At 42.5% G+C, this 15,475-nt stretch overlaps 1 protein-coding gene across 41 annotated transcripts in view; it reads left to right on the forward strand.

Moving 5' to 3' along the window:
* PTPRD (protein tyrosine phosphatase receptor type D) overlaps positions 1 to 15,475 on the forward strand; it is a 2,878,718-nt gene that overhangs the window by 2,705,283 nt on the left and 157,960 nt on the right. For 18 of the 41 annotated variants that reach the window (XM_073572185.1, XM_073572197.1, XM_073572187.1 and 15 more), the window contains 4 exons: positions 4,788 to 5,375; positions 5,732 to 5,832; positions 6,436 to 6,695; positions 7,907 to 7,997. In XM_073572185.1, coding sequence (XP_073428286.1) covers positions 4,788 to 5,375; positions 5,732 to 5,832; positions 6,436 to 6,695; positions 7,907 to 7,997 — 1,040 coding nt within the window. The remainder of the gene's footprint in view (positions 1 to 4,787; positions 5,376 to 5,731; positions 5,833 to 6,435; positions 6,696 to 7,906; positions 7,998 to 15,475) is intronic. The other 23 variants (XM_073572188.1, XM_073572201.1, XM_073572190.1 and 20 more) reach the window with 3 other exon arrangements.

A 15,475-nucleotide genomic window follows, 5' to 3' on the forward strand; every position in this document is an offset into this window, starting at 1 on the left:
CTGCTTTTTTTCCCTTTTTTCAATAGGGACTTAATTGAGCCTTCCATTTCTGACCTTAGGGCAGATATCAGATTGGCTGCGAAACTAGGCGCTTCCTCCGCCATAGTCCGCTGAATGCACGAAGCACAGAGATCTTTTTGCCAATCTCTTGCTAGGGGAGATTTACATATAGCACAATCCCTATTCTTCTTGCTTCCCGCTTTTCTGGGCCTTTCCTACAGGGTGAAGCATACAACAGAAGCCCCTATTAACATAATGCTAACATTCACGAAGATCACTCACCACCCGAAATCAAGGGTACTGGACTCGGAGGCTGCGTCTGAGCACGTGACCTGCGCTCTTTGGATCTTGAGGAGTCCCCCTACCTGCGGCTGGGGCGACTGCTGCTTGAATGGCTTCCATGCTTTCTGCCAGAGGGCTGAGAGGGAGGCAGGGACACTGAATGTTCCTGCTCTGACTCCATGTTGCACCGCCCGTTTTCTGCTGCCTCCTCTTTTTAAATGACGCGCCTCCGCTCAGGTGAGCGTGTCTCTCCCCTCCCCCCTGCGACCGCCGGCCGACCGCTTCAGAAACCCGGCCGGCGTCGCACCCGGCGCCATTATACCGTCGCCTTTTTCTGACGTCAGCCGGCGCACCCAGCATGCAACGAGCCGCTGATGTCAGCGGCCGGAAGAAGCCAGCGTCTCTCCCCTGCCATGGGGATCGAGATGCGGCGTGCGCGAGGAGAGGGCGGCGCGGTGGGGGCTTCCCGCAGACCCCGGGGATCCCACCAGCGCCCGCACGAACCTGGAACCCCGGAGGGCCCGGGGACTGCACATCTAGCACCCGACGGCCGACGTTACAGGTGGGACACCTGTTCTTCCTGCGCCGGGACGGGGCTGGGTTCCTTTTCTTTTCTTCGCCCATGACAGGCACCGCCGACAGTGGGGTTCCTTCCAGGACAGGAACCCAACTGAAGCGGGGGAGAGGTGCCGCCCCTTATGTCTCAGTAGGTTCCTGGCCTGGCGGGGCGGATCCCTCTCTCAGGTGGTGTCATGGGTGAAGGGAAATATGGGCTTATTGGTGTATTTTAGTACTTATGATAGCCCTCTTCTTTGTGTCGACCAATTTAAATCAGAGAAGGGGCTGTCTTAGATTTTTAAGTGAGGTCAGTCAGCCAGTCCTCGGCAAGAACATTATAGAAAGAAGTAAAACATTTGAGGTGCCAAGGAGAGATGGAGTATGATAGCAGGACATAAAGTCACATTTGACTGACATAGTAATATAAAATAGTGCAATCATATTTAATTTCACTTTATTTTCAAATATATGTGCTTCTCACTAAAATAGAATATCATCAAAAAGTTAATTTATTTCAGTTCTTCAATGCAAAAATGAAACTCACATATTATATAGTCATTTATTCACAGTTATCAACACACAGAGGTCAATTCATTAAGTTTAGCGCATGCTTGCTCTACGCCAGTCTTGATGAAGTGCAAGATGTGCTGAATTCATTTAAAGGTGCATACGACTTAATGAGTCGGCAGCTCTTCTACGTGGCGTGCGTCTCCCTGCGCTGCGCTAAAAATGCCACTCCAGGCAAAATGTCAGCCGTTTTGGTGAATTGGATGTTGGCCACGCCCCGTCCTAGCTCCCCCCATTTCAGCAGACCTAATTGAAAGCGCAAAAAGTCACAACAGTTTTGCGTAACTCCACTTTGCGCAAAAATATCGCAACTCTTCAAAGCTTTTGCATCACTTTTGTGGCTTAATAATTTTGTTAAATCTGTCCAATAGTGCCTGATTCATTATTGCATTTGAGCCTTTTATGTAAAATTGTAGGTGTTTTCTGATTACTTTTCTTTAATTTGTGCCTTTTTAAAGTCTATTTTATTTGTTATATATATATATATATATATATATATACAGTAGGGTGACCGCAAAAAAATCGATGTCGGAATTTTGTCCGTCTGGACCCCACAAAACGATTCCCCTTTCCAGATATTGAGATAGCCAAAATTTGAGCTCGATCAAACGACGTTAACCCGTGCCGCTCGTCGCTCAAAGTTTGAAAAAATTCAAATTGAGGTATTTTAAGATTTAGGTATTTTGCATAGTCTGTTAGACTATAAAGAATGTGACAACAACATTGCAGAAATAGCCCTGACCAAATTTTCGAACCATTTGTGGTATTTGAATGCAGAGTTGGTGGGATTATCGTTTTTTGATCCCACCATTACAGACAATGAAAAGTTGTTAATGGCTAATAAATTGCTCAGTAGCACAGATGAACCATCAGAGCACGCTAGGGTTGTAAATCCAAAAGTTAGGAAAGAAAAATTAAAAGAGGTAGGAAGTAACCGACTTTAACGACCTTCTGACAAAAGATGAAGAACAAAAGCAATATGTCCTGCAAGTTGTAAGCAAATGCCGAGCATTATATTCTGACGTTTCAAAAACTACTTTAACAAAAGCTCTAGAATAGATTAGATAACTATGTAAAATTATCAACTCATGTAGGTTAGGGTGCTCTGATGGTTCATCTGTGCTACTGAGCAATTTATTAGCCATTAACAACTTTTCATTGTCTGTAATGGTGGGATCAAAAAACGATAATCCCACCAACTCTGCATTCATATACCACAAATGGTTCGAAAATTTGGTCAGGGCTATTTCTGCAATGTTGTTGTCACATTCTTTATAGTCTAACAGACTATGCAAAATACCTAAATCTTAAAATACCTCAATTTGGATTTTTTCAAACTTTGAGCGACGAGCGGCATGGGTTAACATCGTTTGATCGAGCTCAAATTTTGGCTCTCTCAATATCTGGAAAGGGGAATCGTTTTGTGGGGTCCAGACGAACAAGATTCTGACATTTTTTCCCACCAATATGAGATCCGGTCACCCTAATATACAGTCATGGCCAAAAGTTTTGAGAATGACACAAATATTATATTTTCACATGATCTGCTGGCCTCTGGTTTTTATGTGTGTTTGTCAGATGTTTTTATCACATACAGAAATATAATTGCAATCATATTATAAGTAGCAAAAGGTTATATTGACAGTTACAATGAGTTAATGCAGCAAGTCAATATTTGCAGTGTTGTCCCTTCTTCTTCAGGACCTCAGCAATTCCCCTGGCATGCTCTCAATCAACTTCTGGATCAAATCCTGACTGATAGCAGTCCATTCTTGCAAAATCAATGCTTTTATTTTGTCTGAATTTGAAGGTTTTTGTTTGTCCACCCGTCTCTTGATGATTGACCACAAGTTCTCAATGGGATTAAGATCTGGGGAGTTTCCAGGCCATGGTCCCAAAATCTCTGTTTTGTTCCCTGAGCCATTTAGTTATCACCTTTGCTTTATGGCAAGGTGCTCCATCATGTTGAAAAAGGCATTGTTGATCGCCAAACTGCTCTTGGACAGTTGGGAGAAGTTGCTCTTGGAGGACATTCTGGTACCATTCTTTATTCATGGCTGTGTTTTTAGGCAAGACTGAGAGAGAGCCCATTCCCTTGGCTGAGAAGCAACCCCACACATGAATGGTTTCAGGATGCTTGACAGTTGGCATGAGACAAGACTGGTGGTAGCGCTCACCTGGTCTTCTCCGAATAAGCCGTTTTCCAGATGTCCCAAACAATCGAAAAGGGGATTCATCAGAGAAAATTACTTTACCCCAGTCCTCAGCAGTCCACTCCCTGTACCTCTTGCAGAATATCAGTCTGTCCATGATGTTTTTCCTGGAGAGAAGTGGCTTCTTTGCTGCCCTCCTTGAGACCAGGCCTTGCTCCAAGAGTCTCCGCCTCACAGTGCGTGCAGATGCACTCACACCTGCCTGCTGCCATTCCTGAGCAAGCTCTGCACTGCTGGTAGCCCGATCCCGCAGCTGAAACACTTTTAAGAGACGGTCCTGGCGCTTGCTGGTCTTTCTTGGGCACCCTGGAGCCTTTTTGGCAACAAGGGAACCTCTCTCCTTGAAGTTCTTGATAATGCGATAGATTGTTGACTGAGGTGCAATCTTTCTAGCTGCGATACTCTTCCCTGTTAGGCCATTTTTGTGCAGTGCAATGATGACTGCACGTGTTTCTTTAGAGATAACCATGGTTAACAGAAGAGAAACAATGATGCCAAGCACCAGCCTCCTTTTAAAGTGTCCAGTGGTGTCATTCTTACTTAATCATGACAGATTGATCTCCAGCCCTGTCCTCATCAACACCCACACCTGTGTTAATGGAGCAATCACTGAAACGATGTTAGCTGGTCCTTTTAAGGCAGGGCTGCAATGATGTTGAAATGTGTTTTGGGGGATAAAGTTCATTTTCTAGGCAAATATTGACTTTGCAAGTAATTGCTGTTAAGCTGATCACTCTTTATAACATTCTGGAGTATATGCAAATTGCCATTAGAAAAAATGAAGCAGTAGACTTTGTAAAAATTAATATTTGTGTCATTCTCAAAACTTTTGGCCATGACTGTATATAGATAGATATATTATATATATATTCATCATTTTGGGCAGATGACGGTGGCCTGTTCATCACTTGTGACTTTCCCTCCCTTAGAGTGATATAGTGATGGTGTGAAATCTTTGCACAATTTTTTCAGCATTTTAGCAGAACATGCTACTTTTTAGGAAAAAAGTTAAAAACGAAGATGAAGAGTATTGTTTATTTAAAAATTTATGATTAAAAGTGACTTATAAAAACTGCAAAAAAAGCTAAATCTGGCCCATAATGTATTCTTTCATGTATGGGATAAGAGTATTATTACAGTCAGTGCATTAAAATGGCTTTCTTTCAGTTCCAGGTAGACCTCGCCTTGTTATCAACCACACTCAGATGAACACTGCTCTCGTTCAGTGGTATCCACCAGTAGAAACCTTTGGCCCAGTCATGGGTTATCGTCTAAAGTATGGTCGTAAAGATATAGACATTCTCACCACTCTAGAGTTCTCAGAAAAAGAAGACCACTTTACTGCCAAGGAAATCCACAAAGGAGCCTCATATGTATTTAAATTATCAGCCAGAAATAAAGTGGGCTTTGGGGAAGAAAACATCCAAGACATTACTATACCAGAGGAGATTCCAACTGGATTTCCTCAAAATCTTCACTGTGACAGCACGTCATCAACATCAGTGCAAATAACTTGGCAACCTCCCATCCTAGCAGAAAGAAATGGCATAATCATAAAATACACCCTCCTGTACAGGGATATCAACAATCCATATAATCCATTCGAAGTTCCTATTGTTCCTGCTGGCACAACCGTGACTCTCACTGCACTAAAACCTGATACCTTTTATGATGTTAAAATACGTGCTCATACCAGCAAGGGTCCTGGTCCTTTTAGTCCAAGTGTCCAATTCAGGACGCTCCCAGTAGATCAAGGTAGGATTTGTCTACTTAAGGCTTTCTCCTTAGAGGATTATCTTTTCTTGGGAAATCAGGGTGCAGGAATGGTTGCTATCCTGATGGGACAACTCACTTTATTAGTGGATAAGGTAATGTACATGGACCTTAATGTGTTTTCATAGCACTCAGTTGGGTTTAATCTCGCTAGTTCCTGCACAACACTTTCAGGTAAGATAACAATCTGGAGCACCATAAAGCAAAGCAAAGGGTCTTCATAAATCAACTGTTTCTTCATCTCGTGTCAGATTTGTTGAAATTCACATGATATGGGCAAGAAAGACAGGTATAATCATTCAAAGAATAGTGCAAATGCAATTTTCTTACTTTTCCAGCAGTGTTCGCAAAAAATTTTCATGTAAAAGCGGTGATGAAGACATCTGTATTGCTGTCGTGGGAGATTCCAGAAAACTACAATTCCGCATTGCCTTTTAAAGTAAGTTGAAGGGATTCATGATTGAAATACACATATACAATACACTTTAGTTTGTATATCCTTCCAGGGAAAGAAGGAATGACCTTATTATTTGTGAACACTATACAACATGTGGTTCAATATCAAATGATGGAGTAAGTGTAGTACAGTACATGTGTATAGTATACTGGTATGGCGGTATGTACTCTGGAGGATGACAGCTCCAAGGTTTATAACCCAAGGCTGAGCATTTCTTCCTAGCACTATGGTGGTGTCTGTGTATATTACGCTGTAACTTCCACTAAACATTATCTATTTACTGACTCATGAAAACCATTATTGTGGCCATCACTTTTCTCAAAAGCATTTTCATGGAGAATCGGATGGTTCCCATGAATTTGTCCTTCTCATGTCGCCTTTTAAATGCTATAGAGTTGTATATCACTTAGTACATCTTATTAGGATCGCTACTGAGGAACAATATACTTTATAAGCCTACAAAAACAACTGCACATACTACAAGCGCAATTCAAAAATACACCCTATATTTGATATGTTTATATGTTCATTGTATAAGACCAAAATGTTAAGTCTAATTTTTTAATTCATTTTCCACCCTATAAGATTCTGTATGATGACGGGAAGAAGGCTGCTGAAGTTGACGGTCGGGCTACACAGAAGCTCATCACCAATCTAAGACCGGAAACCTTATACTCCTTTGTCCTGACTAATAGAGGAAATAGCGCAGGGGGACTGCAGCACAGAGTGGCAGCAAAAACTGCACCAGACGTACTCCGAACTAAGCCAGTTTTTATTGGGAAGACCAACACTGATGGCATGATAACGGTGGAGTTGCCTGAAGTTCCTGCAAATGAAAAAATAAAGTAAGTCTCCTCTCTTATATCTTACTATCAATTATATTTCTGCTTTTTCTAAATCTATGATCCTCATTTATCAAAACAGACTAGTTACATACTGTTATCAATTAATTTCTTCTCTTTTTCTTTTTAACACCAAATATATCCATGGCTTTGAACATATTCCACAAAGGAGTCATTTAGAAAACACTAGTTTTTTGCATTGGCATTCTTTTTTTTACAGTATAGAAAAGCACAGTTGGCTGTTCTTTTCTATATAGAGGCCAAATAAAAAAAAAAAATCTGTTACTGCATAGTCAATGGCTGACATGCCACTTTATCCCTATGCAATAACATACTGTATATCGGAGGCTTTTATTGGGGCATTCCGTCTGAATACTAGTGATGTATATGGCCCATCTTTTCCCATATTCAAAAAAATTCATGGTGCTATGGTTATTGAAGTCTTTTCTAGACTTAGTTATGAAGAAAATTGGATTTTTAAGTGCAGTCATTCCAAGGATATACGTGTTAGTATAAAGTATCCATATATACCCCATAGGTTGTGTGAACTTTATGCACTAGGCTACTCTCACTCTTACATCTTGGTAAATACGATGAATAATACCGATGGTGCTCAACGGGACCCCATTGGCTTTTTGATGGCAGGAATAGTGCTGCATGCCCGATATATCATATATTTGTGCAATTTGCCAATAATATTACTATTGTAAGAACGTGATATAGTTTTAAAATCCCTAGACCACTAATTCTTCTAATAAAAAAAGGAATGATTAGCCAAAAATGATATATGGCACTCTTAATATTTCAAGACTGATTGGCGTACAGGCTGGCTGAGCAAACGGCGAATAGACTGCTAAACATTAGTAGGCATGTTCTTGGCGGCAGTGATGGTTGACTTCATCTTAGAATTAATGAGTAGCTGTCTGCGCTGTAGTATGAAATATTGTTCCTTATACAAAAGGATGCCATTAAAGGTGTAGTGTAGCGGAAGAATTACCAATGCTGTAATTAATTCACAAAATTAACTTAGGATAATGCATGCAGCATGCAAATTTTTCATATCTCACTCGTAAAGTGAGTGCAGCTTAGGCATTTTATAGAAATTTGTAATAATAACCCAATATAAATTTGCTTTTCTCCTTGTAGCTCTAGTCTTTATTTTTTTTTTTATTCTATAGTGTACAATCTCTAAGCTCCATTTTTTTCTATTACAGAGGCTATTACATTGTCATTGTCCCTTTGAAGAAGTCGCGGGGAAAGTTTATTAAGCCCTGGGAGAGTCCAGATGAGATGGAATTAGATGAGGTAATATAGGAAATTCTGTTATTTCCTTACTACGTTGTCACGCAATACCCAGCTCTTATTTTTTCGCACTTCATTACTGTAAATGTTGGAAACGATGAAGAGAGGGCAATTTCTGTTTCCCATACCCAATTTATCCATAATGTCAGTGTGAATTGTAGATGGAGCATATCATTCGTGTTCTCAGCCTGTGGGGACAGAATGTTTAATTACTTAAATTAAAGCACCAAAAAAAAGGCCAAATCTCTTCTCTTTGTAATAAATATTTTAGTCTTTGCTCAGTGCAAAGAAAGATGTGAAAGTTCAAAGAGGTGAAATGATTATACAGCAAAGGCTTAATCTCTATGGATATGAACTCTATTAAAGGTCGCGTTCATTAGTAGCATTTGCTAAATCTGAAACAAATGCTAAATTGCAATTTGCAATGCTGTTTAACTTTTGACCTATACCTCATGGTTCTTTCAACTTCAGCTAATATTTCTTGCTATGTCTATGTCCCAGTTAAAAGAGTTTATAATGAAATAAACATGGCCGATCAGTTTGGATGTTTGCCCTTATAGGCCAAGCCTGTCCATTGTGCTTGAGCTTAGTTTCTCACTATACCGTACTCTGACTGCATTATTTTAGGTATTATTCTTGTATGCCTTTACATCTGTTTAATAGTAAAGTATTGGAAAATGGCATGTTTTACCAAAGCTTGGATTTTAAACTTTTTTTTATCATTTTATTTTGTATCTATTTTTATAACAACAATAATAATAATAATTATTATTATTATTATCTACATAAAAAATCTAAAATATGCCCACAAGCGCAAAGACAACTGACTGATTCTGTGTGTTTTCTATAGCAGACTATTTGGCTTTGCTATGCAGACTGGGATAGTATTAGCAGAATTTTTTGTGCTTTAAAGGGCAGTGGATTGGGTTTTCTCAACAGTATAAATGGTTAAAATAGCAATGTGCTCGTAAAAACAAATGACTTTGCAATATATAGCTTATTAAAAATCCTCTCTGTTGTCTAGAACCGAGGGAGTTTAAATTCTGTTGTGTACTGCTTGTTGCCTAGGTTACTGGCCACCTCTGCAGTCTTTCAGTAGTGGCTATTCTCCTAAGCAAAAAGTGCAGCTCTTACAATCTCTTTTCTGTTGAGCTTGTAGGTGCAGCTCTGAAGCTGACTGGATCAGTGAGTCTAGCCAGCTTCAGTGCCCATGTACTTCTTCGATGATGTCTTTGCATACTGCATCAGACTCCACACAATTTTGGATAGCTCGAATTGTCAATCAATCAAGAGTGCCTCGATCAATGTGAATCAATCAATCAATGGTGCACTTCTCCAATTTATGTTGATATAAATCCTTTAATGAGTGTTCTATAGTACTGCTAAAGATCACGATAAAGCAGTGTAGAGACACTAGACAGAACGTTAAGCACACAGATAACTCTGTATTAAGGTACTGTCACACTAAGCGATATCGCTAGCAATATCGCTATAACTTGTGACGTTATAGCGATATTGCTAGCGATATCGCTGTGTCTGATACTTACCTACAACCCACTCCCCCGCTGGTTATCGCTGATCGCGCGAGAACAGGCTGGACTGTTTCTCGTCGTCAGCTTCCTGCGGCGCTTCCGGTGGAGAGACGAGCGACGCGTGGAGCCGGGCGGGAGGACGCAGGATCGCCTAGTGTGACAGGTAAGTAGCGATCCCCGTCCCCAGCGATGTCGCTGGTGAGATCTGCCTGTGTGGCAGCTTACTAGCAACCACCTAGCGATGCACCATCGATGCTGACCGGGTCATATCGCTGGTCGGGATCGCTGGTACATTGCTAAGTGTGACAGTGCCTTTAGTCAATGACATTTCTCTGTCATTTGACTCCTTTTTAACATCATAAAGGCCATAGACTGGACGTACCCATTGAATATAAAGCAAAGTATCTGAAAATAAAAATTTACATTTACAACCCCGTAAAAAGAGAACAGAAACAAATGTTCTTAATTCATAAGGTTCTCTGGTGTCAGATATCCCTCACCAAATTGTGACGATTGCATTGTGACTGACTCAGTCTGATCTAGCGTCATTTCCCACATCTTGATACTTCTCAGTCAGAATCATTTCTGATTTTGTCTGGTTATTCTCATTTTCTAATTCATACTGTAGTATACTAGGCGCTAACCTAGCTATTCAGAATAGCTTTTTGCTTTGGAGCAAATTTTTGACCACTGTAAAGAGTAAAGGGAACCTGTCATGTGAAAAAAATGCTATTAACCTTTAGATATGGGGTTAATCTGCCTGGCACCTGCACTGAGAGCCCCGCTGCAGGTTAGAAATTAACTTTATTCCTCCCGGAAGCCTCATGATTTCTGATATAGATTAAGACTGTCTGATTAAGAGGGCAACACTTAACAAAGATCATCATTATTTGATTGAACTCTTGTAATTGGCACCTTAAATGTATGTCTTATACAATGTACATGCATTTGTCACTTTTGTAGCACATGCCACTTTTTTATGATGGTTGTCTTTACCTAATGGTGCATTGTAGGTTGTATATATGAGTGCAAAAATTCTTGTGTGCCTCTTTTTTCACTTGTGTCATTAGGCTTTGACCTTCTACAAATTGTTAGTGTTATTATTTTTATGTATCAATAAGGGAATTTTATTTTTACGCTATGATTTTGGTGTTTCTCGCTTACTCCTTTCATCCTTGGTGTGTTACAATTAGTATATAGGAGGGCATCACCATTATCATGTCTGCACATTTTTGGGGGGAACATCATACTTATGAGACATGTTCTCAGCCCTATACAATATATTTGTTTGTGGTGTCATTTCTCTGGTTATCATTTAATAATTATGTATCCAGCTGTAATTTTGTAGAAATGGATAGATTTGCCTTGTGCCTATGTGCATGAAGCTGTACCAGCATATCATGGTTTACAATTTAATCTGTTATTCTGCTGAGGTTCTATGGTAAAGCCCCATCATGGCCCTTTTACAATTATATCCTTTTAATGCTCATACTCCATTGTGACTTGATTCATTCTACTCCATTTACATAAAATTAACATTTATGCCAATATTAAGGCTATTGCTCATTTACGCTCTCATTCCAAACCATTATTATATCACCAGTTTATCTCCAATTCCGTAAATGGCAAAAGTCAATTCTAGTTCATCTGATATCTAATGTGATGCCTTGGAGTAATCAGCGAAGCAGCATTAAAAAAGCCACCTGCATACAGTTATCTGATAAGCTTTTGTGAGCTGCTGTCATGATAACATTGCATTCACTCCATTAGACTTGGAGCATTAAGGCCCATTTACACTGCACAATTATCGTGAACAAGCATTTCTGGGATGACTCATTTCACAATAACTGTAGATCTAAACAGGCTGCCAACAATCTAACAAAAAATGATTGTTCGTCGGGTGAAATGATCTTTTGCTTTACCCAAGAGATCATAGTTCTCGGCAGTGCATCGTCCTGTGGAAACTGTACCTGTGCTGCTGAGAAGTATGGCAGTGTAAAGGTACTGTCACACTTAGCGATGTACCAGCGATCCCGACCAGCGATATGACGCGGTCAGGATTGCTGGTACATCGCTAAGTGGTCGCTAGTGAGCTGCCACACAGGCAGATCTCACCAGCGACATCACAGGGGTTGGGGGTCGCTACTTACCTGTCAGACGAGGCGATCCTGACGTCCTCCCGCCCGCGTTCACGCGTCGCTCGTCGTCACAGCAGGAAGCCCAGCAGGAAGCTGACGACGAGAAACGGTCCAGGACATTCTCGCGCGATCAGCGATAACCAGCGGGGGAGTGGTCGGAGGTAAGTATCAGACATAGCGATATCGCTAGCGATATCGCTATAACGTCACAAAAACCAGTGACGTTATAGCGATAATGCTTAGTGTGACAGGCCCTTAAGTGACCAGAACAGAGCTATCTATTACAGTTTGTTCACTGCACACGCGAAGTGCAATCAGTTGATGAAAACAGGCCATTAAACGACCGCTGACCAACAAACATGTCGGCATTTGGTGGTCGGTTAACACTGGTCATCACACAATGTCAATGCCCCCTTACTACTTGACTAAAATCAGTCTAGGATTTATCCATGTCCTTCAATATATCACACTCAGCCATAATAATAAAACCATTGACAAGTGATTCATTGATTATTTTATGATAATGGCACCTATTGGGGGCTAAATGTTTTACCAGTCAGTTCTTAAAGTTGATGTGTTAAAAGCAGAAAAAAAAGATAAGAGTCTATGACAAGGATCAGATTGTGATGACTAGTTGACTTGGTCAGGGGCACGTCAACACTCCATAATTCAAGGCCTTGTGGTGACTTCCTGTATGCCATGGATAGTAGTACCTTCAAAAAGTGGTCCAAGAAAGACAAACTGGCTGGGTAATGGGCAACCAAGACTCATATATGTACGGTAACCTGTAACTTGGTACTATCTCTTATTATACAGCACCCATTGATTAGAAATTTAGAATCATTGCAGTGGAAATGTGCAAGTCGCAACAGCTTTCCTACAAAATATTTCAATTTTTTAAGGGTAGAAATAAATTTTTAAAGGACAAGTTTCCATAGCATGAAATCAGACTCCCTTACTGAATTAGTGATCCATCCATGGCATATATAATGGAGTCTAAGTAATGAAAATATCATCACTTTTAACAGACACCCCTGCAAAAAGATACCTTATGAATGAACCATCTTTAATATTCACATATAAATCTGTGGTTAAATCTCACTAAAAATGTCTGGTTTTCCCTTCACCCATGACAGCACTCCTGAGAGAGGGATCCGCCCCGCCAGGACAGGAACCAACTGAGATATAAGGGGCGGCACCTTTCCTCCGCTTCAGTTGGGTTCATGTCCTGGAAGGGAATCCCACTGTCAGCGGTGCCTACCATGGATAAAGGTCCCAGGCCCATCCGGCGCGGGAAGAACAGGGTGCCTCACCTGTAGCGCCGGCCGTCTGGTCCTGGAAGCACAGTCTCCGGTGGTCGCTTGGTCTCTGGGTTCGTGTCGGCGTGCGTGGCGGCTCCTGGAGGCTCCACCGCGCCTCCTTCCCCCCGCGCATGCCCGCGGCCTCGCTCCCCCAGAGCACCTAGCAAGGGAGAGCCACGGGCATCTTCCGGCCGCTGACGTCAGCGGCGCAAGGGATCATGGGCGCGCCGACTAACGTCAGCTAGGCGACGGTGTCATGGTGCCGGGTGTGACGCCGGCCGGCTTTTCCGAAGCGGTTGGCCGGCCGTCGCAGGGGGAGGGGAGGAGACACCCACCAGGACGGAGGCGGGTTATTTAAACAAGGAGAGCGGCATGGCGGGCGGTCAAACATGGAGTCAGAGCAGGAGCGATCGCTGTCTCCACCAACTCTGCCTCCCTCATAGCTCTCTGGCCGCAAGCATGGAAGCCGTTCAAGCAGCAGTCGCCCTAGCCGCAGGTCGGGGGACTCCTCAAGATCCAGAGAGCACAGATCGCGTGCTCCGACGCAGCCTCCGAGTCCGGTACCCTTGATTACGGGTGGTGAGTGATCTTCGTGAATGCTAGCAATCTGTTAATAGGGGTTCCCTGTTGTATGTTTAACCCCGTTGGAAAAGCCTAAGAAAGCAGGAAGTAAGAAGAACAATAGGGATTGTGCCATATGTAAAAGCCCCCTAGCAAGAGACTGGCAGAAAGACCTCTGCGCCAGTTGCATCCAGCGAACCATGGCAGAAGAAGCGCCTACTTTCGCAGCCAACCTTATATCGTCCCTTAGGTCAGAGATGGAAGGTTCAAGTAAGACTTTGTTGAAAAAAGGGAAAAAAGGTAGAAAGAATCCCCCTAGTTCTCCATCAAACTCCTCTTCGGCCTTGTCTCAGACCGAACGCCCATCCTCCTCATATTCCTCAGACAGTGACATGGATGGTAAGCCATGTTTTCCGGTAGAAGACACGGATGCTCTCGTTAAGGCCATCAGGGCAACGATGGGCCTACAGGAAGAAAAAGCGGCTAAATCCCTGGAGGATGTCATGTTTGGGGGACTACAAGAGAGGAAAAAACGGACCTTTCCAGTTAATGAAAAGGTCCAAGCACTCATTGAGAGAGAATGGAGGAAACACGAGAGATCAGGGGCTCTTCGCTCCTCCTCTAAGAGATGGTACCCCTTTGAGGACGCAGAAATATGGGACAAGGTCCCAAAGATCGACGCAGCGGTGTCCAGGTCTTCCAAAAAAATCGGCTCTGCCCTTGGAAGACTCAGGGGTTCTTAGGGACCCGCTAGACAAAAATGCCGATTCCTATTTAAGGCATGCATGGAAAGCAACAGCAGGAGGATTGAAGCCGGCAATAGCGGGCACCTGCACGGCACGTTCCCTAATGATTTGGCTGCAGCAGTTAGAAGAGAGACTAGCGTCAAAAGTCCCAAGAGAGAAAATATTGACAGATATGTATCTTCTGCATGGGGCAGCAGCTTTTTTGGCAGACACCTCGGCGGACACTATGAGGTTGACAGCTAGGGCGGAAAGATTATCAAATGCCGCCAGACGCGCGTTGTGGCTTAAAGGCTGTCCAGGTGACTTACAGTCTAAAGCTAAACTGTGCGCTCTCCCCTGCGATAGTCGTTTTTTATTCGGGAAAAACTTAGATAATATCCTGGAGAAAGCAAGCGATAGAAAGAAAGGCTTTCCCAGATTTCCGGCAGATCAGAGAAGGCCGCCCTTTCGGAGAGGAAGATTCAACAGGGGTCGTCCTCCGGCCGATAGAAGATGGGAAGATAAAAGAAAAAAGGAGTCCGGATTTATGTTTGGTGGAGGCACCTCCACTTCAAAAAAATCCCCACAATGACGCCAGCATTCCGGTAGGGGGGAGATTGGCGCTCTTTTCTCAGGCCTGGGGAAAGATCTCTTCCAATACCTGGATCCTATGCATTATAAGAGAAGGCCTGAAGATCCCCTTTATTCGTCAGCCAAAAGCAGCGTTTGTCGTTACCCCTATCAGGAAGGCGATCGAAGAGCAGTTGGCCTTAGAATCAGAGATCCTGAGCCTAGTAGACAAGCAGGTCCTTTCCGAAGTCCCGAACATACAGGAGGGAATGGGGTTCTATTCCCCCCTTTTTCCCCCATTTTTCTGATTAAAAAACAGATCAATCGTTCAGGACAATCATAAACCTCAGAGGCCTCAATCGGTGGATAAAAAAATCAGACCTTCAAGATGGAATCGGTAGCTACAGCCATAAAACTGCTACATTAAGATTGTTTTATGGCCGTAGTCGATTTAAAGGATGCATATTATCACATCCCCATCCACCCAAGTTATCAAAAATACTTGAGTGGCTCTCTATATCCAGGGCGTGCTCAGGCATTTCCAATTCAGGGCCCTTCCATTTGGCATATCTATAGCCCCGAGGGTCTTTACCAAAGTCGTAGTGGAGGTGACAGCCTTTCCTCCGAATTCACGACACAGTCATAATACCCTAT

The sequence above is a fragment of the Dendrobates tinctorius genome, unplaced genomic scaffold (genome assembly GCF_039654945.1).
Source record: "Dendrobates tinctorius isolate UK_male_01 unplaced genomic scaffold, ASM3965494v1 ptg000031l, whole genome shotgun sequence".
Taxonomy (NCBI): Eukaryota; Metazoa; Chordata; class Amphibia; order Anura; family Dendrobatidae; genus Dendrobates; species Dendrobates tinctorius.